Source organism: Cygnus atratus, chromosome 1, assembly GCF_013377495.2.
Source record: "Cygnus atratus isolate AKBS03 ecotype Queensland, Australia chromosome 1, CAtr_DNAZoo_HiC_assembly, whole genome shotgun sequence".
NCBI lineage: Eukaryota > Metazoa > Chordata > Aves > Anseriformes > Anatidae > Cygnus > Cygnus atratus.
The window spans coordinates 40717164-40742135 of NC_066362.1; the positions used below are offsets into that span (position 1 = coordinate 40717164).

The window sequence follows — 24972 nt, forward strand, 5'->3', positions numbered from 1 at the left end:
CCTAGCAATGCCATCAGCTGTACCAACAATTCACTGAAGAGGCCAACAGCAGCCTTGAGATTAATCTGCAAGCCAGCATTAAAAACCTCAAATAAGTTTGCTTTGTACATCTATTATAACAGAAAGGAGCAGGATGGATTAATGTGAATAAAAAGAATGTTTGAATGCTAATGGAAAGAACTCCTTCCATTAGAAAACCTTATTATTTCAAAGATGAAATACCATTTTTGTATTAAAAGTGTGTCTCATGAAAAATTGATCTTCAGAAAGAGTAAACCTCTAACTGGTATAGAGTAAGTGAACAGCCCACAAAGACTGTTGAAGACCATGACTTCTGCACAGACTTCTCACGAAGGAGAAAATTTTTCCTGCACCTTTCCCTTCCTCACATAAGCAAAATCTAAATCCCAGGCAAAATTATTCTGCCAGTCATATGATTATACTGACACACATGAATCAATAGCACTAGTTGAACTTTGACGGCATGTACATACAGCTGAAGTTTTCCCTACCAAAACACCAGAGAACATCTTTGAGTACTACAGTATATGCACCTGTTGATTTCTGATGATGTAAATTTATTGAAATTAAGTGAACCATATAGTGCTATACACAGGCAAGCTCAAAAATTAAATTATTTCTGAAGGACTGTTTCCATGCCTTTATTATATACATTACTGTAACATTTGAAGCATTTATTTTCAACAGAAGATTTTCACTGTATTTCAGCTTCTCAATTTGAATACACAAAACCAAATATTTAGCCCAGTGGCCTATTTACAAAGCAATATGTTAGCTATTACGAACATATGTCCAAAATACTGTAGTAAAGGGGAGTTCACTTACTTGATGGTCCATGAGAGTCTCTGTTATCCCCATGATGCTGCGTACACATACAATTGAAGAACAGCAAACAAAAAAATCCAGGCCAGGAAGAAGCAAGTGCACAAAAGCAGCAGCAGCGGGAAAGAAGAAGGACAATGAAAACAGTGTTAGTTCATGACTAAAATACAACATGCACCTCAATACCAAAGGCAAGACCTCAAGAGACTTCGCAGTTCAGAAAAGTCGAAGCAACAAAACTGACAAATAAGGTAGTAAAGAAGCCAGCATTAGAAGCCATCGTCGTATATGGTTAGTGAACAGCAACTGCCCCAGCTGCTAATTCGGAGTGGAACCTCTCAGCGTTCCCATGGCTTGACACGTAACATATCCTAAGAAATTTTCAGCTGAAAAATTTTCAGAAGACTACAGCTCCAAAGAAAGTTGAAATAACAAAAGATACATTTCCAAAACTGCTCCGCTTTCAGCCAAGTGTTTTGGAAATACAAAATATTTTCAGTGATCATTAATGTGCAAATAAGCACAAAGGCCGTATCAAAGCCTGGTGGGTTTGGCACGCAAACATGAACTTAGAAGCCACAGAATCAGTTCAACAAAAAACAACAGTAACATTTTAAATTGTTTAGGAAGAAAGAGAAGCAGTGCCATTTTAAATGTAAGAAAACATTTTGTATCAAAGTATTTCCAAAGAATTTATTTGTATAAAAATAAATATCTGCTTCCCATTGAAATGCATCAAATATAGGCACCATATGAGAATAATTGCGTAGTTATAGCTTGCACTTCTTTCTGTCGTTTGAGTTGGAATACTTTATAAATCACTACTACCCAAAGCCACAGTGGGGTTAAGATCCCGCTGTGCTCAGCAGTGTACAGATGTAAGGTAAGTTCCACCCATCTCAAAAGGTTTACTACATCTGAGACACAGAAATAACAACAAAAAAAAAAAAAAAAAGAGAAGAAAGCAAGCATACTGATCAGCATGAACAGACATTTCCTCCTTAAAAAAAAATAAAAAATAAATCCAAGCATGCTGTACCTTCTATACCTCAAACAAAAGTCTTCTGCTCCATTTCCATAAAGGAGAGAACCCCTGCCCTGCTTTAAAGAGGATCCAATTTTGCCTCTCTATTATCAGGACTATGATTCTATGACTAAACAAGAGGAAACATGAAAAAAATCTTAGCAAGCAGGAGTCTCGTCCTACACTCGTGATCTTAAAACATGGATTTTTATTCCTCACAGCTGCCTAGGGGCATTAAATTGTTATTGCAATATGTAAATGTAAAATATTGCGTTTCTGGAACAGCAGTACAAATCACAGGGAAGATGAGGGGACCCTTCTGTCATAATTTTGTACTTCGTGGAAAAGGACTTGATTGAACAAGAGAAGCTGAAATAAAGTGCACTTGGTAAACAACCTCCTGCCCCTTGCCAGAGACTGGGTCAGAGGGAAACACTACTAATGGAACTCATGAACTCACCAGACAGGCTTAGACACTGGTGTATGAAATGCTTTTTTTAATGTATGGTAGTAACATATTGCACACTATGAGAAAATTCCTGTTTGACATGACTATATTACCCTATGCTGTTTTAGACTGAAGAGAAGGACTGACGAGAGCAAGGAAAAAGAGTCTGCAGTAATTGCACAGAGATCCAGCAAGTGGCCGAAGGGCTGGGAACACCAACACTCAGCACTGGTCTGCTTTACTTCACACCACAAGTTGGAAAGCAAGAGGAGAGAAGTGGAAAAATAAATTATTAACAGACACACAGATGAGAAGTTGCTGATACTCAGACAGCACATTCGCTAGCAGGGCATACTTACACGTTGAAGAAACACAGTGAGGAAGCAGCAGGGTCTGTCGCACTGCTTGCCTCTCAAGAAGTCTTGACCAAGATACAACATGACACCACAGAGCAGGGCACCTGGTCACCCGAGATGATGCAGGGACTTTTATGTAAATATTTTAGCATTGCATAGGTAATCCTATGCACTGGCACAAACAGCTCCCATGCTGGGGACTGAAACACAAGCCTGTCTAACTCTGTCCCTGATCTCCCCCAATAAATATTCTGTTTACACATCAAACTGCATTCCTTGCATTTCCATTTGAAAGATTTGGTCCTGTGCATTTACCTAAAACCAGCAGAATAGGTATTTCTGCGTATGATGCAAAACATTAAAATACTGAAATGAAATTATTTAAGCCCAAACGACCTCTTTATTTTCCAATAGCTTATTGCACCTCAACCATCTGCAATTCATATCACTGCAGATGAGGAATTCAACCCCCCCAAGGAAACAAAAAGGGATCATTTCACTACTTTGGTGTTTGCTCTGAAAAGAATGCATTCAGGGCCTTCCTCTTCATCATCTCCCACAACTCTTATTTTAAATATACAGAATTAAGAGAAATAAATACGTACTTATTCCCAGAGACACAATCCACCTGTATTTTCACATTTACTTAACTGATGGCAAACTTCAATTTTAGAGTAAGTCCTCTGACAAGGAAGGTTCTCAATATTAAATGATTTAGTTAGCTTCTGCTCAGGCATATTCAATTAAAAATGTTTCTACCGAAACGGATAAAGCCCAGCCCTCCTTCCAGTAACATTTTAAATATGGAAGACTACAGAATAAAAACAGCAACATAATCCACTACATTAAACAGCAGCAATACTTCTGTTTTCACACAAAAGCTGCTCTGTGCTTTAGAAAAACATTATTTTTAGATTTCCATTTCACAGGGATAAAGCTCATAAGAACTGCCACCAAACCTAAAATTACATCTGCCAACTTGTCCTGTAGAACAAAATCCTTTTCCTGTGGAAGATTAGGGCAAAAGCAAAAACATATGTCATGCTAGCATGTCTCAACCTCACACCATAAAAGATGAATTTGTTTAAAATGTTTATTAGATTTACAATCTAAACCTACAACTAAATTCTTAATAGAATTTGAATGCACATTCTAAAGCCATGTTAGAGTTTCTATACCCTGCTGAAGATAGACTTTTCCAGGGAGCACTATTTATTACATATAAATCGTTCAGATTAATCATGTCATATTTAAATTCAGGACCACTAAGCCAGCCTTCAAAGCTTATAAAAAAAAAGGCCAATATTCTATGCTTCAAGGAAAAAAGGTACTTTTATGTCTGTTGATGTATTTAAATAACAAGGACTGACTGTACAAGTTTATACCAAAAGCAACTCATTTATAAAACACCTCTTGGTAAAATTAGTCAACTAGAAAGTCTTTTAAAAATAATTTAGAGAAAAAAATGGTTTACAACAAACATTCCCATGATATGTTTTGTATTTTGTGCCAATTAGGCTTGTTCAAATTATATTAGTATTTTATAGAAAAATAGTCAAAAGCTGTTTTCAAACAAGAAGTTAAACCAAAGTATCTAGAATATTTTGCACTATCTTAATAGGTCACGACTGCAATAAAAAGTTTGTTGAGCTGTCCTAACATTTGTGTTCAGATACAGTACATTTCAACCTAACCACTTAGGATAAGCAATCCGTATAAAACTTTTCTCCCTAGATTAGATTCTGGAAAGAGAACTCCACAATATTGAGTTCTGTGATCTCAGGTACCTCCTATAAATGCTCCAAAGGATTTAAATTGTGTAGCAAGATGTTGATCAGTGTTCTTTGTGCATGTTCACAGTTCAAGTATTTCATGAATTGGACAAACGGAACTTGAAAAAATAGGTATCAACAGATTGGAGCTAAAAATCTGGAATACTGAACAATCTCAAAATCTTAAGGATAAATCTGATTTGTGACTAATATAAAAAACGTGAACTTTTTAGTAAAAAATATGTCATAAAGTATGTATTTCAGATTTCAGAGGTAGCCTAGAGGAAAAAAAAGGCATGAAACTGAATGACTTATCAAATGCAACTAACCATGGTTTAAACTGTGAACTACAACTTTAAATTCTTTAAAAAATATCTTCACTAAGAACTTACTCAGAAGTCCTCTCTGTGATTAATTACTAGTTCTGCAGTAGATCCTGTGTGTTCCCCAACGCTATAAATCATTAACAGTTATGAAAACAGAGGAAGCAAGAATTAACCTAAACCTAAACATTTAGAACGCTTCCATATAATGCAGCTTGTGGAAAAAATAAGTTCATAAATAATTTTGACAATGTGATGATGATTAAGTGTCACAGTATCCATGATCTTTTCCTGGTTTTTAACTTGTGCTTAGAAAGAGATCTGGTAGTTTCGCTACTTCATAAAGTTTATGATGTGCACAGATTACCAACTTTTATACATGAAATCATCCTAAGAATATACAATTATCACTCTTCCTGCCTTTTCTGCCCTTCATTCCACCAAGAAATACATTATTTTCTCTTTGTCCACAGCCAGTAACTAGTAAAGTGCTGAGTAGTGAGACTGCCAGGAATATCTTTTTCTTTCGGGACTCAGGGGCTCCAAGTATCAAATCCAGGAACCAAATGCTTCTTGACATCCAGCCCTCTTACCATAAGAATCTATCAAATTATAGTTGATACTACATAATTTTCCAAGTGTATTTACCAGAAAAGCAGCAATTCAAACAGAAACAATTCAAGCTGTTTAACCCTTCTCCCCGTAAAACCCTCTTCTTCATTTGAATACATGATGCTACATTTAAGTTACTCACTGAATTTCTATCCAGTTCCCCGTCAACCAGAACGGTCTCCATACTGAAAGAGCGGGTTGCCTCTCTCTCCTTCAGTTACAGGTCTTCCATCCTGATACTCAATAACCTGAAGGGAAAATAAAATAAAATAAATAAATGAATAAGTCATTTCCAGTGGATGAAATGAAAAGTGGATTTCATCCACTGGAAATTTTCACTTTTATAATCTCTCAAGAGTATAAAGAGTTTCCTATCGTACATTAAGGTTCCTTGCAAAGTCCACACTAGCCCATAAAACTCAGCCTTTTAGGAATGAAGGGAGAGAGGTTTTCCCATAAAATGGCCAGAACAAAAGCTATTCCACACATACTCACAGAGGCAAGCCTTTACATTTAACCATACTTGCACCAAATGAGAAAGAGTTACACTGGAAAAACATAAGCAAAAAAAAAAAAAAAAGGGGGGGTGGATCTTTAGCCTTTCCTATCTTTTTCCCTTGGTTCAAGACCCCAGCAGCAGCACACCACTCCCAGCCTGTAGACACAAGCACACACACACGAGCTGTTTGGGTACATAACAGCTCTTCTGGAAGAGTAGGAATGCAGAACTTTGCAATTTTACTTCAGAAACAGTCACCACAATGGAGAAATCACATTATTCATGCCAAACAGTACCCTCTGTGGCACTTTTGGATATTCAGCTTGCGTTCACCACACTGGCAGCTGGAAAACAAAGCCTCATTCTCTAGACACTTCCTATTTGCTTTTCTGATAGAGAATGGAAGCTGTAAGAAGCCTTAGTACTCACATCACATTTAAAGTCACCGGTGAGACAAGAAAAGGGTTTGGAATCAAGCACAACTCACTGGGCAGGCGCACGTCCTAACCATTCGCTCAGTGGGTTCAAAGAGGGAAGCAGATGAAGATGAAGGGAAAAGAAGATAGGAAAAGAGAAGACTGGAGAACACGCACCAAGAAGACCGTGTGGTTCAACGCCTGCCTCAGGAAATACAGCCTGGTGAAAACAAATCTCACTATACAGAAGAACCCACTAGTTTTTGTTCTTGCATTACGTGAAGTATATCAGAATTAAAATTCTCTTGGGAATAACAGGTAGAATGAATGTAACACAGCAAGCTGAAATACTGTTACTCTAACATGTGCAACCACAACACAAAAGGAAGCATTACATTTTTAAAACAAAACGACATAGTATGGCATAGTGCTAAAGAAATCGGAAACGTTAGCGTTCCCTATGATGCAGTTAGAAGCAGCAAAGAGGACCGTACTCAAGTACCTGAGTAATTCCTGAGATGACACGTAACTGGGAAGCGTATGCCTAGATGCTTTCATTTAAATTAGAAACAAGATGAATTTGAAGGGAGATTATTACGAGCCATTAATTCACGTTGCTAAAGCAGAAGCTAACATTACCACAGGAAGAGCAATTCCTCGCAGCAGCTTTATTTCTAGGAGCAGCAGGCACAGCGAGGCACAGCTTCCATGCTAGCAGAGGGGATGCAGACCACCGAAGCACGATTGTTTAATGTCTCTTGGAGGCGGATCCTTTTCATCTCTCCACCTCCACACCCATTTTAGGCTCTATTATTAGCAGGCTGTTCAGCAACACCAGGACGGCTGCAGACGTATTCAATTTACGGAAACGCCAAGCTCTCTTTAAACAGGATGAAAAACGAGTGACACTGCAAACAGATGTATACACTGATATCTAAAGCAGTTAGCTCTTCTGTTACACGGACTTGCTACGGTGCCCAGTTATCCACATAAACAGATCTTTCCTGACACAGGAACATTCACCCTAAAGCTATTTTCAACACATCTTTATTTTTAACAGGTATTTTTAATACATGATATTTGTTGGTAACACTGCCGGTGTATTCTGGTCCTCTCTCTGTTCACGTAACTGCAGCCACTTCATCCTTCCTCGTGTCAGTCTCAAGGGTAGCATTGTGACACGTACCGTAGTGTCCAATTCTCAGCATTCACTGGCTTTCATGGGCATCAGGAAGCTAATACCAGCAGAGCCCAGTACAATACAGGGAAGGTATCCAGAAGAGTAAGGGAGAAAATACTGCCTGCTGACGTTTGAACAGACACCCAGAATAAAGCAGGCGCAGAAATGGTTAAGGACTGCATCCCCCCACATTGTTTCACTTATGAGAAGACATTGAGCTTGGCTTATTTTACTTGGCAAAATGAAGGCTGAAAGTGAACGATATTGCTGCTGAAAGATGCCAAAATAAACACCAAGGAAGGGAAAGGGATCACTAACAAAAGGATATTGCCAGAAAGGACAAATAAGTATCACTTTGAGAATAAATTTATTTTGAAAATTACAGACGTAAGGAAAGGGAATTCATTTTTCAGCTGCAGCCAGGTCACTACGAGGGTGCTTCCAACAGTAAGTTAGGTCTGTTCTACTTCAAACAGAATCACACGGAATCACAGAATCACCTAGGTTGGAAGAGACCTCCAAGATCACCGAGTCCAACCTCTGACCTAACACTAACAAGTCCTCCACTAAATCATATCACTAAGCTCTACATCTAAACGTCTTTTAAAGACCTCCAGGGACGGTGACTGAACCACTTCCCTGGGCAGCTGATTCCAATGCCTAACAACCCTTTCAGTAAAGAAGTTCTTCCTAATATCCAACCTAAACCTCCCCTGGCGCAACTTTAGACCACTCCCCCCCCAAAAAAGAAGCACTCACACAACCCCTGAGAATGGGCAAGAGCTGTTTATTGCCGGGACATCTTGCAGGCAAGCCTGCGGGATGTCTGAGGTGTTTGGTGGCTCCAAGCTAACGCTTGCGATGGAGCCTGAGCAATGAGTAGGGGGCTCGCCGGGCACTCCTGCGATGCTGTTGGTGCTGTCGGATGGCAGTGCACAAAGACATGCCGCAGTAGTCCCCAGTCTGTTGTGGCAGAGGTGGATCTACTTCCATCGGTTCCTCGACATGCGGTGGATCCAGCTCCATTGGCTCCACAGTGCTGGGCAGAAGGCTAAGCCAGTCCTTGACCGGGACTGCCCAAACGGGATGTCTTCCATCAGTAATGTTTTCTGGCCAGGGTGCCGAACCAGGGGGTCATCTAGTTCCATGCCTCAGTCCCATGCCACTCTCGGCTTGGTTTTCATGGACGGGTCCGACACTGCCCTCGGGTTTAGAGCCATTACTGGGTCCCGCACTGTGTCCCGGACTATGGGCATGCCTCTGCTCCCTGCGGCTGTCTCTCTGATGTTCCCGCCTTCACCCTATGTCACCGCTGCTCCTAGGGTAAGGCCCAGGCCCCCTGTTGCTGGGTGTCTGAGGGGCCAGTCTGTTCCCTGCATCTTGCGGTGCCAATGGTACCACCTGTACCTATCTGTGGGCTGGGTGCCAGAGGCCCCTTGGGCACTGGTCTCTCTAGTGCCACCGGCGCTGTCCCTCCGCCCACGACACCTCTCTTTCTGGTCAGATGCCTTCCTTCTTGGTGCTTGGCTGGACTGCATCGCTGCACACCAAGGAGGCCTGCCGCTCGCCTTGCTCTCCTAGTCCTATTCCTGCCGCACCAGCTGACAGTCAAAGGGCCTAGATGCTCAGCGAGTGGTGGGCCAGCTGCAGGGGGCCTGTTTTATAGGGCCCGCAGCAAAGGCGGGGCAGTGGTGGCCACTGTGACCTTAACAAGCCTCTGTGATGGAGTGGCCCACACGTGGCCAAAGGCGGCTGCGTCGGGAGCAGCCTGGAAGATGCCCTCACGTGGACAAGGAGGAGGGTTGAGGGGGCTGAGGGCCCCTTTTGTGGGGCTGGCTCCCCTGGGCCATTTGGCTTGCCAGAGAGAAAGGCTGCCCCTAGGCCACAGGGACTGCCCTGCACCTCCCATCCTGTGCCCTGGGTTTAACACTGGTTTTTAGGTAATTTTGTTCTATTCTTTACGAAAAAGAACAAAAGCAAGGTGCATCTTCAGCCCTAATTCCCATGTGTGCTTTGTGCTCCGAGTGAAGAATTTCTTCCTCACGTCACATCTAACCTAAATCTCCCCTCCATTTGTTCAAAGCCATTATTCCTTGTTCCATCGCTACACTCCCTGACAGAGTCCCTCTCCAGCTTTCTTCTAGGCCACTTTTATGGGTAAGGTTAGGTGGCAAAAATGCAAGACCTGGCAAATTGCAGCCTTATCTACCTTGTTCCACACATTCCACATGACGTTTGAAAACACAACCCCAACATTAAATCACTACCTTTTTAGCTTTTGGGAGGCATTTATGATATGCCTTTTCTGTTCTGTCTACATTCACCAATGTTGGCAATTTGGTTGTCTGCCTCGCTGGTTGGTTTGGGGCTTTTACTTTACAGATGCTCCTGCTCCACCACCATGACTCTTAAGACCTTAAATGTTCAGAAGGGCGCACAAACTGCAACCCTGAAGAGAAATATATGACGATGCCCCAGCTAATCATGCTTCTTTTATAAACAAGAGATAAAAAAAGGCACTTAGAAAGGTGTTGCTCATTTTAAAGCAGCTGTATCAGTCAGACAAATCATGCCATAAAATAAGCTATTTCTCTCCAACTGTGACGATAACCTAGGGCGATCAGCTCAGAGGCATATATTTAAAGCAGAAGGGAGGTCCCACTTAGCACATGATCAAAACCCTGTCATGCTAACATCTGTATTTCATTCCCAATATGTTTGTTTTCTGTTTCATCAATGCACCAAGTTACTTGAATCCTTGCAGACTGTACAATATAGGTGGGTTTTAGCTTTGTCTCTAAGTATTATCACCCACAGTCATCAGATACTCCCTTTGTACCATGCTGCTGTTTGTGATTTGTTGTAGCCTCACAGCAAGCTCTCTTACACTCCAATACCATAGCACAAGTGCACGGCCTCATCTGTGACCTGCTAATGGGCTGCACTCAGGGCACGCCGAAATGGATACTGCGTGCTGCTCTGGCCTGTCCAAGAGGGAAGCATTCTCCAGGGCTCTGGCCTCAAAACGGACCTGCTAATCTCTGTTGGATGCCTGCCTTCTTTCTTTAAGGCCTAGAATACATTAATGCACTTAAAATGCCCAAGATGTGTATCAGCTAACAGTACACTAGATGTTGTTATGATGACACAGGTGCAATTACGCGACTTCTGGGTTCAATGAGGCAACAAACACAGGCACAGTAGCAGAAACAAAACCTAGTTGTTGTTTATGTTGGCATCAGGAACAGTACAAGAAAAATCCCCTAGATCCTTGCAGAGTCCCAAGAGCACCTGAGAAATGCTGCTCCACAGGGAATCACTGGGGCTGGCAGGGCCCTCAGGAGCCCACCAGGCCCAACGCCAGCCCAAGCAGGGCCACCCAGAGCAGGCTGCCCAGGGCCACGTCCAGGCGGCTTCTGAAGGTCTCCAAGGAGCCTGTGCCAGTGCTCCTTCACTCATGTGTAAAGAAGTGCTTCCTGATGTTCAGATGGTACCTCCTGTGTTCCAGTTTGTGCCCATTGCCTCTTGTCCTGGCACTGGGGACCACTGAACATTGCCCAGCTGTCCTCTTTGCACCCTCCCTGCAGGTATTTATAGACACTGATGAGAGACACAGCCCAGGGCCTTCTCTTCCCCAGACTGAACAGGCCTCTGAGCCTTTCCTCATAAGAGATGTGCTCCAGTCCCCTCACCATCTTCATGCCCCTTCACTGGACTCTCCCCAGTAGCTCCATCTCCCTCCTGCCCTGAGGAGCCCAGAAGCGGACACAGAGCTCCGGGTGCAGCCTCGCTAGAGCTGAGTGGATCGGCAGGATCCCCCCTGCCAGCTGCTGACAGATCTCTGCTGCAGCCCAGGGCACCATTCGCTGCCTTTGCACCAAGGGCACGGTGCTGGCTCACATGCAACGTGGCGTCCACCAGGATACCCTAGGTAAGCACTTCTCAGGTGTGGTTATCAGTGCATTCAGTTCAGTAAGGTCCGTAAGGAAGATTAAGACAGTACCCTTGAGAAAGGTAGAGGTGCTTATAAAAAAAATGGAACAACATATTTATTAAAAATTAAGAGCTAATAGGAATAGGACAGTTTTTAAGAGAGTCAAGAAAATCTTAGCCTTAAATCTAACTAGGGTAATCAAACCAAGACTCTCAAATAATCTCCATGTCACTCAGTCACACAACAGGGTGAAGGTTCACTGTGGTCCACACAGTGGGAGACAAGCGATAACACTGAGCTGTGAAGAGGTCAGTGCCCTCCATCTGAGGCTGCCGAATTCAGTGCAGCATAGGAAATACAGCCCCCTGGCTGCAGCACAAGACCACACGTCACCTCTTTCAGCTCATAAATCCACATAGCCAGTATGGCCTGTTAACAAGCTGCAGATCGGGCCAGGTTCTTGCCAGTGACACAATGTCACCTCATGCCAGGGACTGCATGTTTGTTGAGAGCAGTTCCGAGAAAGCAGAAATGGAGACGGAGTTACTGATAAAAACGGTGCCCGGCCAACAGGGTCAAAAGATTGAGCAAAAAACATTGTTAAAAAAAATATATATATGCCCCCAAGTACATTATGATTATGTCATGTTGTAAGCCAACAAATGCACCCTTATGAAATGTTTCCTTCCACCCCAAATTTCATCACCTGCCTTCTCATTTCCTGAATAAACAGCTCACATGCAAAGAAAGCTGTTTCCTCTGTTTCTCTATTGCTGTTTTCAGACAGAACAAAACAGGAAGGGTGAAACACTTCAGAAAGACTTAAAAACAAAACAAAACAAAAAAAACCACTCATCTAGAAACAACTCGGAAAGTAGAAGCACAGTCCTGATAGCTCAGCTATACTTTGAGAGCAATAGATGGCAATGAATGCCAAGAAAAAGATACCAGGCTTCTGAAAAGCCACTGCAAACTTTAATAAATTGCTGCTTAAGCAGACATCCCACAGGCAAACTTGTCCTGGTAAAAAGACAGGATACAGAGAAGGTGGTGAAAGTCACCTCCAGTTCTGAAAACCAACACCCTCTCAAATCTGAAGTACTCTGGAGCCCTTTTGTGCTTTACAGGGCAAAAGCTCCCCTCAAAGCTCCCCAACCCGTCCCAGTCTTCTGCAAGTTCGCTCCCAACATTCAAAGGAGATGATGGTTTTAATGGTAAAAATGGCTATTTCTTCACATAAGAAGTCTAGTTATCTAGAGTGTTAGTCCCGTTGCCTCCACAAACCAGTTTTATCTAAGCTCCATCTAGTTTTTGAGCACAAGAATGAGAGTCAGGAGAGAACACCTATGAAGCACCATAAAATATTTACAGGAATTGTTCTGCTTTATTGTGATGATGTAGGGAAGATTTAATCGAACCTTACATAGGCAAATCTAGAACTTTATTTTTATATTTCAAGACGCTGCAGTACCAACCAACAAAATAACCAAGTGGATACCAAACCGACCTCACCGCAGATATACTTCTATCAACGCTAGCACTGCTTACACGAGGTTACATTGGTCAAGGACAACCTTTGAAGAATAAAAAGACGTGCTCAAAGTGGTCACACACCTTTCAAACTGTTTTCCTTTCAGAACCCCACCCTGGGACTTGAGGGCACATTTTCTATTTGGCCTTGTGTTTTCCCTGCACAAGACAAACTAGAAAAGATTTAACTGTGTCAGGACAAATTGAATAATTTTAATTTAGGGAATCCTGCCTTTCTTCTAACGGTGTTAGAAATTTCTTTCACAACTGCCAAGGTGCTACTAATGCCACACACCCCCCTTAGCTAGTCAACTAAGGTTCATCTCATTAGAGGCTTGCAGCAGAAGCCAAGATACTCCAATTAATACCCCTCTGTGCTGAGAGGAGAGGCCAGCCGGAGCTCCCTGCGGCTTACCTCTGATTTTGGCACCTGTACAAGGCTGCAGCACCACAGGCGAGGCTGAGACAACCGGTCCTCCAGGGCTGTATGCCTCTCTGCAGGCTCCCTCGCCCACACCAGCCACATTGTGTTTTATTTGAAACAGGCACATGCAGATCACTGAAACTGAGCTAGGGCAAGCCACCACTGCCGTGCCAGGCCTGCAAACAGGACAGCGGGTGCAGGACCACCAAGGGGCATCCTCGCAGCCCGCCCCAGACGCAGCCACACCAGTTTGTGCATGTGGGCTACGTTTATATGAAGCCGCCGACAGGGACTGCAGACTAGTGCAGGAAACGAAAGGAGTCGAGCCACGGGAAAAGGAAAAGCAATGTTTTTGTTAAAGGCTTTTTCTGAAATGAAAAAGTAAGATAAGTCAGCGGAGATGTTTCCATAGACAAGATGGATAGGGGGCAGAACATTTCCTTCCATTTCTGATGCCAAAGTGGAATCAGTTGCAGCTCCGATACACCGGGACAGATCCGCGTTTCCTTTGCGTGGAACTTTCCAAAACAAAATCCAACCTTGCTTCTCCGAAAAGGAACATTTTTCTCTTTTCCCCTTGGCAGACGTTACTGTCAGATACAGAATCAAAGCACTAAAAAGGATAAAACGGACACTTACTATTTCAAGCCTATGAAAAACATTTTAGCCATACGCGGTAATAAGACCTAATCCATCATGCTGAAAAAGCCTCAATAAGGGGACACTGAAAGTCTGTTTAAATACCTCAAATGAAGCAGAACAATATCTTCAGTGACGAAAGGCTCTTAAACATCTCGGTTACAATACACTCATAGATACAAAGCCTCACCAGTTTTCCAAGCAGCAGTTCTGTTAGTTTTTTCATCTTTCCTTTGCACTGTGTATTTTGCTGCCTCTCAAAACTGAAAAGGATGACAAACACGTTTTAACTGTTCTTCTTATGTTTTCAGCCCTGTCAAAAGTAAACTTTACGTTTTATAAAAGCGGGGTGAGGGGGTGGGCAGTCGGTCCCACACAGTGAGAAAAACCTCAAAACGTTACTTAGCTGACTCACTAACACCTGCCTAAGGAGAATTCAATAACACCTGCCTAAGGAGATTTCAATGTTTTGACCTCTGAGTGTGCTGCCATTTAACTACACTCATTTAGAGATAACACTGGACTACAGACTTCCAAAAAGCTAACAATGGAAAAGCATTTTTCCCATTAATAAGCACTGTTACGGAATAGCATTAATATAAAGAGAATAAAACACACCGTCCATCCTTCCTTCTGCAGAGCTACCAAAGACCTCTCAGTACAGAACTTCTATAAGCAGCAGCTTAGTTTAACCAAAGCCAGAATTGAGATTATTTCTCTGGGTGCTGCTCAAAAGAACCATGAACAAACAGACTTCCACAGGGTTCAGGTGCGAGACCAATTACGATCCTAAATTCTGATCTGAGATGCATAAAATAGAAAATCAATGCAAGATGTAAGCCCGCTTTCATGCTTTTAAACTTTACACAGACGAACAAATCTCAGGTGAGCTGTGCTTAGCTGCACCACAGTTACGTTGTGACCGGGAGGTTTTCATGAAATTGACATTCTGCAGGATTAAACGTGGTGGGAATTTCAAACAGGAACATGATGTTTATTTTCCAGTATGATTTAGTTTTCCGTAACTTAGCAGCAGTGGCTCTTCTTGATATTAAAATAGAGTTGGTGACATAAGGGATTGCCTTCACTTGGATTTCTTTAAGCTAGTGCTAGAAGGTAGTTCCCACAATTTCAAGATACAGGATATCTGTAGCAGAATTTAAGAGCAAAAGGTCAGAGAAGCACACTGAAAAAGGAAAAACCCTAAAAGTTCTAACTTAAAGTAACAACAGGTTTAAACAAGTAGCGATAGCATGTGGCTTACACAGCATGGCTTTTTAAAAAGACTTGGTCTAATTTAGATTTCCATTGTTTATGCCAAGTTCAGTTTTTTGTTTGTTTGCCTAATTAAAATTGGTTGATGCACCTAACTTCGGGCTTTTTGTGTGTCAGTCCTTTTCTATGTGCTTATAATTCAGGATCTTTCATAGGGTTGCTTTGGCTTTGTTTTCTGTTTTATTATTATTTTATTATCTATTTTATTTAAGTTGCGAACATATATTTCAAATCCCCTATGTACAAATTCAGCAACGACTAGTGCTTTTAGTGCCAAACATTCAACCTTGTCTTTCTGAAGCTACTAAGTCACTTCGATTTGGAAGTGTTATGGAATTTCATACAGCTTTTAGTTTAACAGGATGAACAACAGCAATTAAACAATACAACTTGGTCCACAGGAACTATCAAACGCCGTGGCGTTCCAGCCCTTGTCAAGTGATCCCGCACTTGTTTTTTGGACAACTAACCTTCTCCTTCAGGGACTAGTATAGAAGATATTAAATTCTTTCAAACGGAAAAGTAAGTATGTGCCATGGCTGGGACAACAGGGCTCTGTTCCTTTACAACCAGAGAACGGTCGTAAGGTCACTTTACACTGCACTACCAGAAAAACAAAGCCTTGACCCTTCCGTGGAAGTTCTTTGAAAGGCTCCATAGAAAACAAAGAGAGCAAAAGCCAGCGTCTTGTACAAAGGAAGAACTATTCCATCAAGGCCCAAGGAATACCGAATGGACAAGGCATCTCTTCCCTCCCTCCCACCTGTCTACTCACGTCCTGGGTATTCAGTTTGCCATAAAATGGATTAACGTGGTCATCAGAGAGCTCGAGCAGGTGATGTAAGGGAACGCTGTCCTCTGAATGGCAGTCCCATAGGCCGCGTAACAGGAAGTTTTGAATCCTGCTTCCCCATCACCCTCCGTTCCCTCAATAATCAGCTCGTTGAGGGACATCAGAACAACAAGGTGAAGGTTTAATTTTCAAAAAAACCTAATATCTTTCCCTTCACAACATTACCTCAGTCCAACATGGTCACCAAACCCGACAAGACGACTTATCAGTTTTTAATGGCATACTATAGTTTACTTTCATATATAAAATTGCACCTAATAGTGAGATAACATTATCTTAACTACCAAGATAATATTAGCTGAAAGCAATTTGAGACGTGTCTCTCTGCCACAGCAGTTCATACGCCCCCAAGCATCACGTTACACACCAGATTCCCTTGAAGGCCGCTCACACACGTATCTCACAGCCTAGCACCCAGGCAAAGAATAAAACCCTACCTCCCATTCTGCATTATGCAAATGGATCTGAGCAGTGACAGTTCAGGTGCCAGAGCCATAACAGACAAGTCCCTGACGTCCTCATAGTCAAGCTTCCCTCTCCTTGGGCACATACGGTCTCTGACACTTATTTTCAAACACAGCACTGACACGTCAGAAGAAGGAAAAATGAATATATCGGTTTAGATTTCCTGCAGAAGTAGCTAGAAGAATATCTGGAGCTATGTTTCCAACCATGAGTTATGCTAAAGGGACAACTGGAAAAATCTGGTGTCCCACATTTTTACTCCTTCACTGACTGAGAGCCCAGACTGGGTATTCAAAATCAGTGGTCAGAAATGCAAACCAGTGAAGTTCAGCAGATACACCATACTTATAACTAAAGGCTTTAAGTTTTAAAAGCTCTGCCTTCTCTGAAAAGTCCCATAACAAACATGCTTTCTTTTTTTTTCCCCAAAAAAATGGCATGAAAAAGCATGCATGATATTAATTTCAATGAAAGCAGCACGTTTGCAGAGCCCCTTAGTCTCAAAAACACCTTGGCATGCACAACTTTTCCTGCGAGAAAGTTATTTCCTTCCTGCGTTTTGCAGCCCTCAGCAGAATTCAGGGAGAGGTGAGCTGCCTTCTCCTCCTAACAATCACAGCTTGGGAAGGAATAAGATAAATCAGTAGTTCTCAATGCATGTTTTACTTTCCCACAACAGCTTTTAGAAGCCTCTGACATTCATAAATTAAGCTTTTCATATCAAGATTATGTCAAATATACACAGAATATAAAGTTACGATCTGGTAACTGCAAGAATGCTATTAACTTCATAAATTTCTGATTGGAACCAAATAGCCATTTGGGTATTTCAATGCCGTTTATAAGCACCAAGTGTAAAACAACCAACAAGCTTACCCATCCAAGCCACCTCCCCAAGACAAACATACAAGTATTCCAGGCACATCATGCAGAAATAAGCTACTCGCCCCCCCCCCATGAGAAGAGCACCGTGCCAATACGTCATATACAACGGGGCTGACTGTTTTCAGATGGTGATAAGTATAATTAACCTTCATAACCCTGCCTTTGGCCTTGAACACTGAAGCTGAATTCATCTTGAAAACCAATTAAAATGCTAAGCACTCTATACGCTTTGGGACTAGAAAATGGCATACTGCATTCAATAAAGAAAGAAAAGAAGAGCACGAGTGTCTCCTTAGCATCGAGGATTTGTTGATTAAGTAAAAATCATAATTCTTAACTAAATCGCTTTTTTTCAATAACTGAAGAATTCTCCAATTCTCTCTGAAATGATGAATGATGTTTCTCTCTGGAGCATCTAAGGTTGACGAAGGGATTAATCTCTTTGATCCCAACAAAACTGAAGTTTTAACAGAAAAAACAGGCACAGAAACAAAGGATAAAGACAAGTTAGGAGTGTTACACAGCTTGATTCTGCCCTCCTGTGCCCATCCATAATGACAGATATTGGTTGTATCAACATGGGCCAGCTCACGTGGCACAGCTCGCATGTGGAGTTTAACTTCATTCTGCCCCAGCAGGGTGCCCGTATTCATTCTGCCTTGCGGATCGAGTATCGACAAGGAAAGATACATAAGATTTATGGTACTGAAATGGCCTTTTCTAGGGCTGCTGTCTTTAAATTAGCAGAACAACTAGACAAGCAGATGGACCTGGAATTTTAATTTTTGTGACTGCTTCTTTCCAAGATATGAAGAGCATGGAAAATCTTGGCCCACAATACTTAATTGCAACCTAAGGCTTCAGACAGATCTCGCAGCCAGCTAAAAGACTATGGATTGAAAGTTGTTTTTTTAAAAAAAACAACTATGAAAGCATATTTAAGAATGGTTATGTCTCCTTGGAGATCACCTCTGTAAATCCAGCTAGTTTTAAAATAGTAAGGAACACCCCAAAATCACAAGCAACTGCCCATTTTCGAGACTACTAAGAGCTGCAGCATTCCTACTTCGACACAGTGCTCTAAATTGAACAAAAACAGTTCTGAACTTTTAAAATATTTTGTTGAATATTAGTGCTTTTTTAATCTTGTTGAGACAAAAGTGTTTTTAGGAACTTCACAATGGATATCATACTTCCACTTATAAAATAAAAATAAATCACATTGACTTGCCATGAAATTCAGCAGCTCATGGATCTCTGACAGTAGGTTGGGTTTCTTTTCAACCCCTTGGTTCTGTTGCAGCTGGGGCAATCAGTATGTTATTCCATTACCACATCATGCAATAATGAAGGGAATGGAAGATTACTGTCACATCCCTAACTAATGAAGGGAACAAAAGATTACAGCACACCAATGTCCAGACACTTAAAAGAGCATTTCAGAATACACATACCCTGAACAAGTGCTATTTTGCATGTCAAAATACAAATACTGACACGGGTGGAGAGCAAAAGCACTCTAGCTTTGCTTGAGAACAAATTACTGTCATCGTTTCCTGCTTTCCACCCTTCCTGATTTGAGCTTTAAAATTATAAGATTTTAAGCCAAGTATGAAATTTTGCTTATTTAGTAACATTACAATTTTTCAATTGCTTTCAACAGTTTTTCCTCCTGTATTGGAGGCTGCCGCATCATTTCAATGGAAGAAAAATGTGTATCTTTCTAGTTTCTTGTTGCATCCATTCCTTCACATTAATCATCATTATTATTTGCTGTGACACTAAAAAATTAATTCATGGTGTTTTTAATTTTTAAATAATTAAATATTATTTACTAATATAATATATTATATTATATATACTAATATAAATATTATTTATAATATATGCATAATTAATTCATGTTTTTTGTTTTGTTTTTAATTAAAACACAAGGTAGAAACATTACTTTTCTTTATTTAACAGAAAAAAAAGCAGGTAAAGTGAGCTCTGATTCTGCAACGAGCCTGAGCTGCTTATCACCATTTTAAAGTTAATGCTCAGTTCTCACAGCAGAACTTTACAGTAGCTTAACAAGGTCTCTAAAAGTCTTCCCAGAGTTGTCTTCCAAAACTTCAATATCAAGTTAAAACCTACTCAAGCATTTAACCCCTATGAGGAGTTAGCTTGATTGCCGTTAATTTAAACTACTGTCATACATAGTTGTGCTGTAGATGGCAGTGTTTGGTACAACTCACCTCTCTCTCTACCTGAACTTAGACGTAAATAGTGCGATACAGAGAACATGCTGCAAGGTTATTGCAAGAATCTTCAAGCATTTGCAGAACCTGTAGTAAGCAGGTATGCAAAATGCATCAATTTGAAAAGCAAAATCTTGGTCCCTTCCCAGCTGACTTGGTAAGGACCTTCACCTTGGTACTGATCAATTATAAACATTTTAAGTTAGTGCAGCTGAGAGAAGAACATCCTTCAAAACAGAGACCCACAAACTGCTCCTGTGTATGGGATCAGGCATTTTACTTCAGCAGACCAAAATCCAAACAAGCTTTCTGTAATAATTTAAATCCTCTGCGTTTCCAATTCTCCTGGAACCAGGGCCCAGACTTCCCATAAAACATTGGCCTGCACAGCACTTGACTTTCACACTGAGCTCTCCAGCTCTTTTCCTGAAGACGACCCTGGCCCATCAGCCACAAGCTTTCCAGGCAGAACTTCCCAGGAGCGGCCACTGCTGTCTGCAAGTTGCCCTTGCCCACCTCATGACCCGTATGGCACGAGCTCTGCAGGGTCGCAGAAGCAACAGAGGTCAGTTTCATAATGGCTAGCAAAATGGATCAACCACCAGCAAGCCAATAGTTAAGGAACCACCTCAACAACAATTTCAGTGCTCCCCCAGCTAAAAACTTTCTGCTCGTCTGCATCTCAAGAAAGCTGCCAAACCCTGGAACAGGCTTCCCAGTGAGGTGGTTGATGCCCCGTGCCTGTCAGTGTTCAAGAGGCATTTGGGCAATGCCCTCAGTAACGTGCTTTAGCTTTTATTTAGCCCTGAAGGGGTCAGGCAGTTCTCTCAGGCTGGTCTCTGAAGGTCCCCTCTAATTGAATCATTCTATGTGAAAGACAAGTATATAAACACTAGCTCAAACAGGTTCTCTGAGGAGACCGAATATGCAAGCTTATCAAAATGCTCCCGTGTCAGAATTCATAACATACCGCCACTTCCATTTCATATGAGAAAGGACGACCTGCTTCTCTTTAGATCAAAATTATCGTCATCTCTACTCAGCAAAACATTTGCAGGGAACTACAAGTGCAATGAGACATCAGGAATGGTGATGAAGGATGGGCAAAAGCCAAGACACAATAAAATACCATTTTTGTTAAGCCTGCGATCATGAAGCCCAAGGCTGCACTGGAGAAGAGACTGATACAACTACGTTCTGCCAGAGTACCAGCAGTAGGACTTCTAGAAATGTTATTTTCTTAGCAAATACGTTTATGTCGATAGCAATCTCCCTGGACATAATGCACACTGGGAGGAGCGGGGTATTACTGTCATTGCTTGTACAGCTTACGTTTGTAGTAATTTGGCTGGAGAGGGAGAGAGGGAGGAGGCACTTGCTGACATAAGCACCTACGCTGCAGCTTCTCCCACACTGTAACACCAGCATGATCTCTGCAAGTTAAGCAGCAAAGATTAAACAGCACAGAATTCAAGCAGAGACGTTTAAAATCTCGCAACAGCACAATACACACGTATGTTGCATGCACAAACCTTACGTACACCGGTACTGTTCTCCAGAGGGTGATGAAAAGCAGAAGGCAGAAGAATGCCACCAGGTGTCTGAGTTGCTAAGTCAGGCAGGACAGCAGCCAGGAAGAAAAACACACATACTGTCATGTGCTTAACTGAAAGAAGAAAAAGGATGGTGCATGCATGGGCTCGAAGATAAAACTGTTATGGCCACGGATGATCTGAAAGAAGATAAGAAGACGTGGCAGTGGTGCATGATGCCAAACAACGCGGTCATCAAAGCAGAAACCTGAGAACAAAGCTCAGATGGAGAAAAGGCATTTAGAAGTGCCAGACAAATGTGACTGAAACAGTTAACAACACAGGGCAAGAGTCTGAAAGATGGCTACAAGAAAAACGTGGAAAAATAAGTTGTGGTTTTGTTTTTTTTTTTAATTAAAAACATGAAATGAATTCCAAGCTCTCCTGACCCTGTAAGAAGGTGGAGAGCAAGTCTGTAGAGCTGAAGTAGGCTTTTGTTCAAGTATGGATGGCAATAGTAACATCACATCACAAGAAGAGGGCAGATGCTGAGTCAAGTCAGCAAATTCTGTCTACTACATCCTAAAGTGAAAATATAAATGCCCCGTTGTCTCTTCTCTCCTCCTTCAAGACTCAGGTCTTTTTGGGTCCCTTCACACTGGAGGAAATGGGGCCCGGGGCAGGGGGAAAATTTAGCGAAGGCTTTCAGACTGCAGGTTAAAACCTTGATAACATACACATGCATTCTTTCCTTCCCTCAAGATGTTCTCCAACTTTTCATTAAGACTACACTTGCTCAGAAATTACTTCTCTCTACTCTCAAATCTCTGCCACCCGGACCGTTCTGCACCAGAACGCAGGGAGCAGGCTGCAGAAGGTTAGCTTATATCGAGTTACAAGTGAGGAAAACACCAGCTGCTCCCTGACAAAAACAAACAAACAAAACCAAACAAACCAAAAACCAGCAACACACCGCAACAACGAAAACAAACCTCTCTTCCTTCCCTCCCACCCAGAGTTCACAGATAAAGGGGCAAATGCAAACATCACCTCTCTGAAGGCACTGAACTATATTCAGGAAAGTGTTTTAGGAGTGAAGAGCTTGCTTCTCCAGCACTTCCCCCAACATCTTTCAGAATTATGAATCACAACAGATGCTACTTGTCCTTCGAGACAACCTAAACTTCTCGAGTCCAAACTTAAGATAGAAATAGCCTCTAAAGGAACAGTTTATATTTTATTCGCCTACAAGAAAGTAACAGTAAAAAAAATAAATAAATCATGCAATGAAATTGACTGTTAACGCTGGAAATGAAAGCATTTCTTTCAAAACCCTCACCAGTGTCTACAATGAGTAGCCCGGGCTTGTGTCACGCCTCAGATGTTTCAGCTACCACTTCTAACACTATCCACGGAGAGGGATGTCAAGTCTCTGTCACTCTAGCTTCTCTTTCCTCTACTGTGACCACCAGTACCGATGCTTTCATACGTACTCTTTCCACAAAAGGTCTACTGCCAGACAATATTCCATGTTCAGGTTTTAAAAAGACAAAATTGAAAACTCATCGTCTTTAATCTGTAGTTGCCACAACAATAGACAAACAAGCTACTTCACTTAAGATGCAGCAACCTTTTGCTTCCTGAAGTTTAAAATTAAAACCAAAACTGAAAGACCCAAAGGTTCAAGAGCCCTAAGCCTCCCATTCCTACTCAGCAATACCACGTGTTCGTGGTGCTGCAGAGAAGTTACAGGTCTTGTTCCAAAAGCAGAATACGCCATCAGTAGCTGGATTCTTCTACTAGATCTTTGGTAACCTGATGAAGATGTTAGTGTTGCAAGCTGAAGAAGAGCAGATGTATTAGAAAGGTATCATTTTTATCTACCCACAGCATGAGAATCACAAAGACTGTAAGAATTTCAGAGGCATACAGAATTCTTGTACACATGCTAAGAGGACAGAAGACTCCCCCAGTTTATCATACAGCTCAACTAAGGAACAGAGTTCAGAAATAAAGAAATCCATGTAAGGGAACAAAGAAGAATCACAATGAAAGAAGGTAAGTAGAGAAAAACCTGCTATATCTATTTTCGAGCTTTCTGCTGGCAATAGAAGTCCTGTTCATAAGTGAATTGTATTTAGAAAAACAATCTGTCAATCAGAAGAAAAAGTAACTTAAGATGAAAAAGCAGTTTTGTTCTTATTTTAATTGTACTTTATTTCATTAAAAGGAATTAAATATCATTTGATAATAAAATAGTCAAAATTATGTCAAAATACGTTCTGGTCACTTTTTTATTATTTTATAAAAATAACTACTTATACTCACTATATCCTGCAGCATTTATTCATTACTTTATTATGCTTGAAAATAATAACCAGCTACCAGATCTCTACTCTTCCTGTTGATATAAATCAAGCTCTGTTTGGGAAGAAAGTAGAAATCAACGACAAGATATACAAGGACAACTTTCAAACGTTCACTGAAGAAAAATATTGTTCTTATGCCAAAAACAGGAAAAAAGTACTAAAGCTTGTTTTAATTCAACGTAAACATGCTTCTTAAAAGCAAAGCAGCACAATTTGAGACCTACCAGCTGAAATGGCAGTGACCAAACCAGAGGTCTTCTACCAATAAAAAACAAACAAACAAACCCACCTGACACGCCACAGGGCTCACTGCCTTACACCTCCTGGTTCACAGAAACATAAACCTTGTCTTCCTGTTCCCAGCTGAGAATCAAACGGCGTTGATGACATTGAGAGGAACTGATCGTTAGGCCCTAAAGGAAATATTCTTGATGTTCATAGAGGAGAATATCAAGCACTGCTCTTTAAAGCACTGACGGTAAATGTGTACCATTAATATCCACTGCAAGTAGCTGACATGATACAGACCTGTCTGTTCGCACTCTCAGATCTATTTTCAGCAGTTTTCCCCTCATTTTACAGGGCAGCTCTTCACGCTGTTTTCTGTCTTGATTAGCAAGCATAAGCTTGACGCTCAGAGCTTCTTTACCTTGGCGAGGCTTTCGCTTTTAATGGAAGGAGAACCTTTCTCCAAGGAGAGCAATTCTTTCTGGCTGACAGTTTTGAAAACCTGTCTTAAAACTTCTCCTTACGCTCAGTAGTTTTGTGCATTATTCAAAGAGACAGGATCTGCATTTTGCTTGGAAATATCAGAGGCCTTAAAAGGGTTTCTATTGCTGGTATGTTAACACAGCTGTTTGCATTAAGATTTACCCACTCTCTTCTCACGGCAGCACAAGTCAGCGACAGTTCAGTGTAACTACAATCCTATTTGCAAGCGAGAATCAGGGTACTGGCTTTACAAACACCACGCAGCAAATCTTTACAGCACACGATCCTTAATTTGGCTTACAAAACAAGATGCAAATATTAGCTTATTGGCTTCTCTCTACAATCACAAAGACTGTATTTTTTTTTTTTTTATTACTGATGAGAATTTTATTTGATCCCAAGAGAAACATCACAAAATTGTAATTTTCAGCCTCCACCTGGCCAAAATGGCCAATCTAGTAAAATCTTTAGTAAAATAATTGAAGCCAGAACTACTGGCTTAGAATTGCCACTTTTCACATATTGTGCAAACTCAATTTAGAAAATCTTTTTAAAGAGACACTAATCAAAGCAATGCGTTATCTTCAAAGCCCACAATTTGCATCATAGGGATTATATAAAGTTGCTTTGCTTATCCATACA

General features: G+C 41.4%; 1 protein-coding gene across 8 annotated transcripts in view; it reads right to left on the reverse strand.

The window, feature by feature from the left end:
* The window catches only part of OSBPL8 (oxysterol binding protein like 8), a 90989-nt gene that overhangs the window by 55228 nt on the left and 10789 nt on the right, over positions 1-24972 (reverse strand). For 4 of the 8 annotated variants that reach the window (XM_035543890.2, XM_035543891.2, XM_050709454.1 and 1 more), the window contains 2 exons: positions 5521-5626; positions 847-883 (listed from right to left, as the gene is read on the reverse strand). In XM_035543890.2, the coding sequence (XP_035399783.1) occupies positions 847-883; positions 5521-5562 (79 nt within the window). In that variant the 5' untranslated portion in view covers positions 5563-5626. Of the gene's footprint in view, positions 1-846; positions 884-2674; positions 2776-5520; positions 5627-24972 lie in introns of those variants that run through there. The other 4 variants (XM_050709462.1, XM_035543895.2, XM_050709450.1 and 1 more) reach the window with 3 other exon arrangements.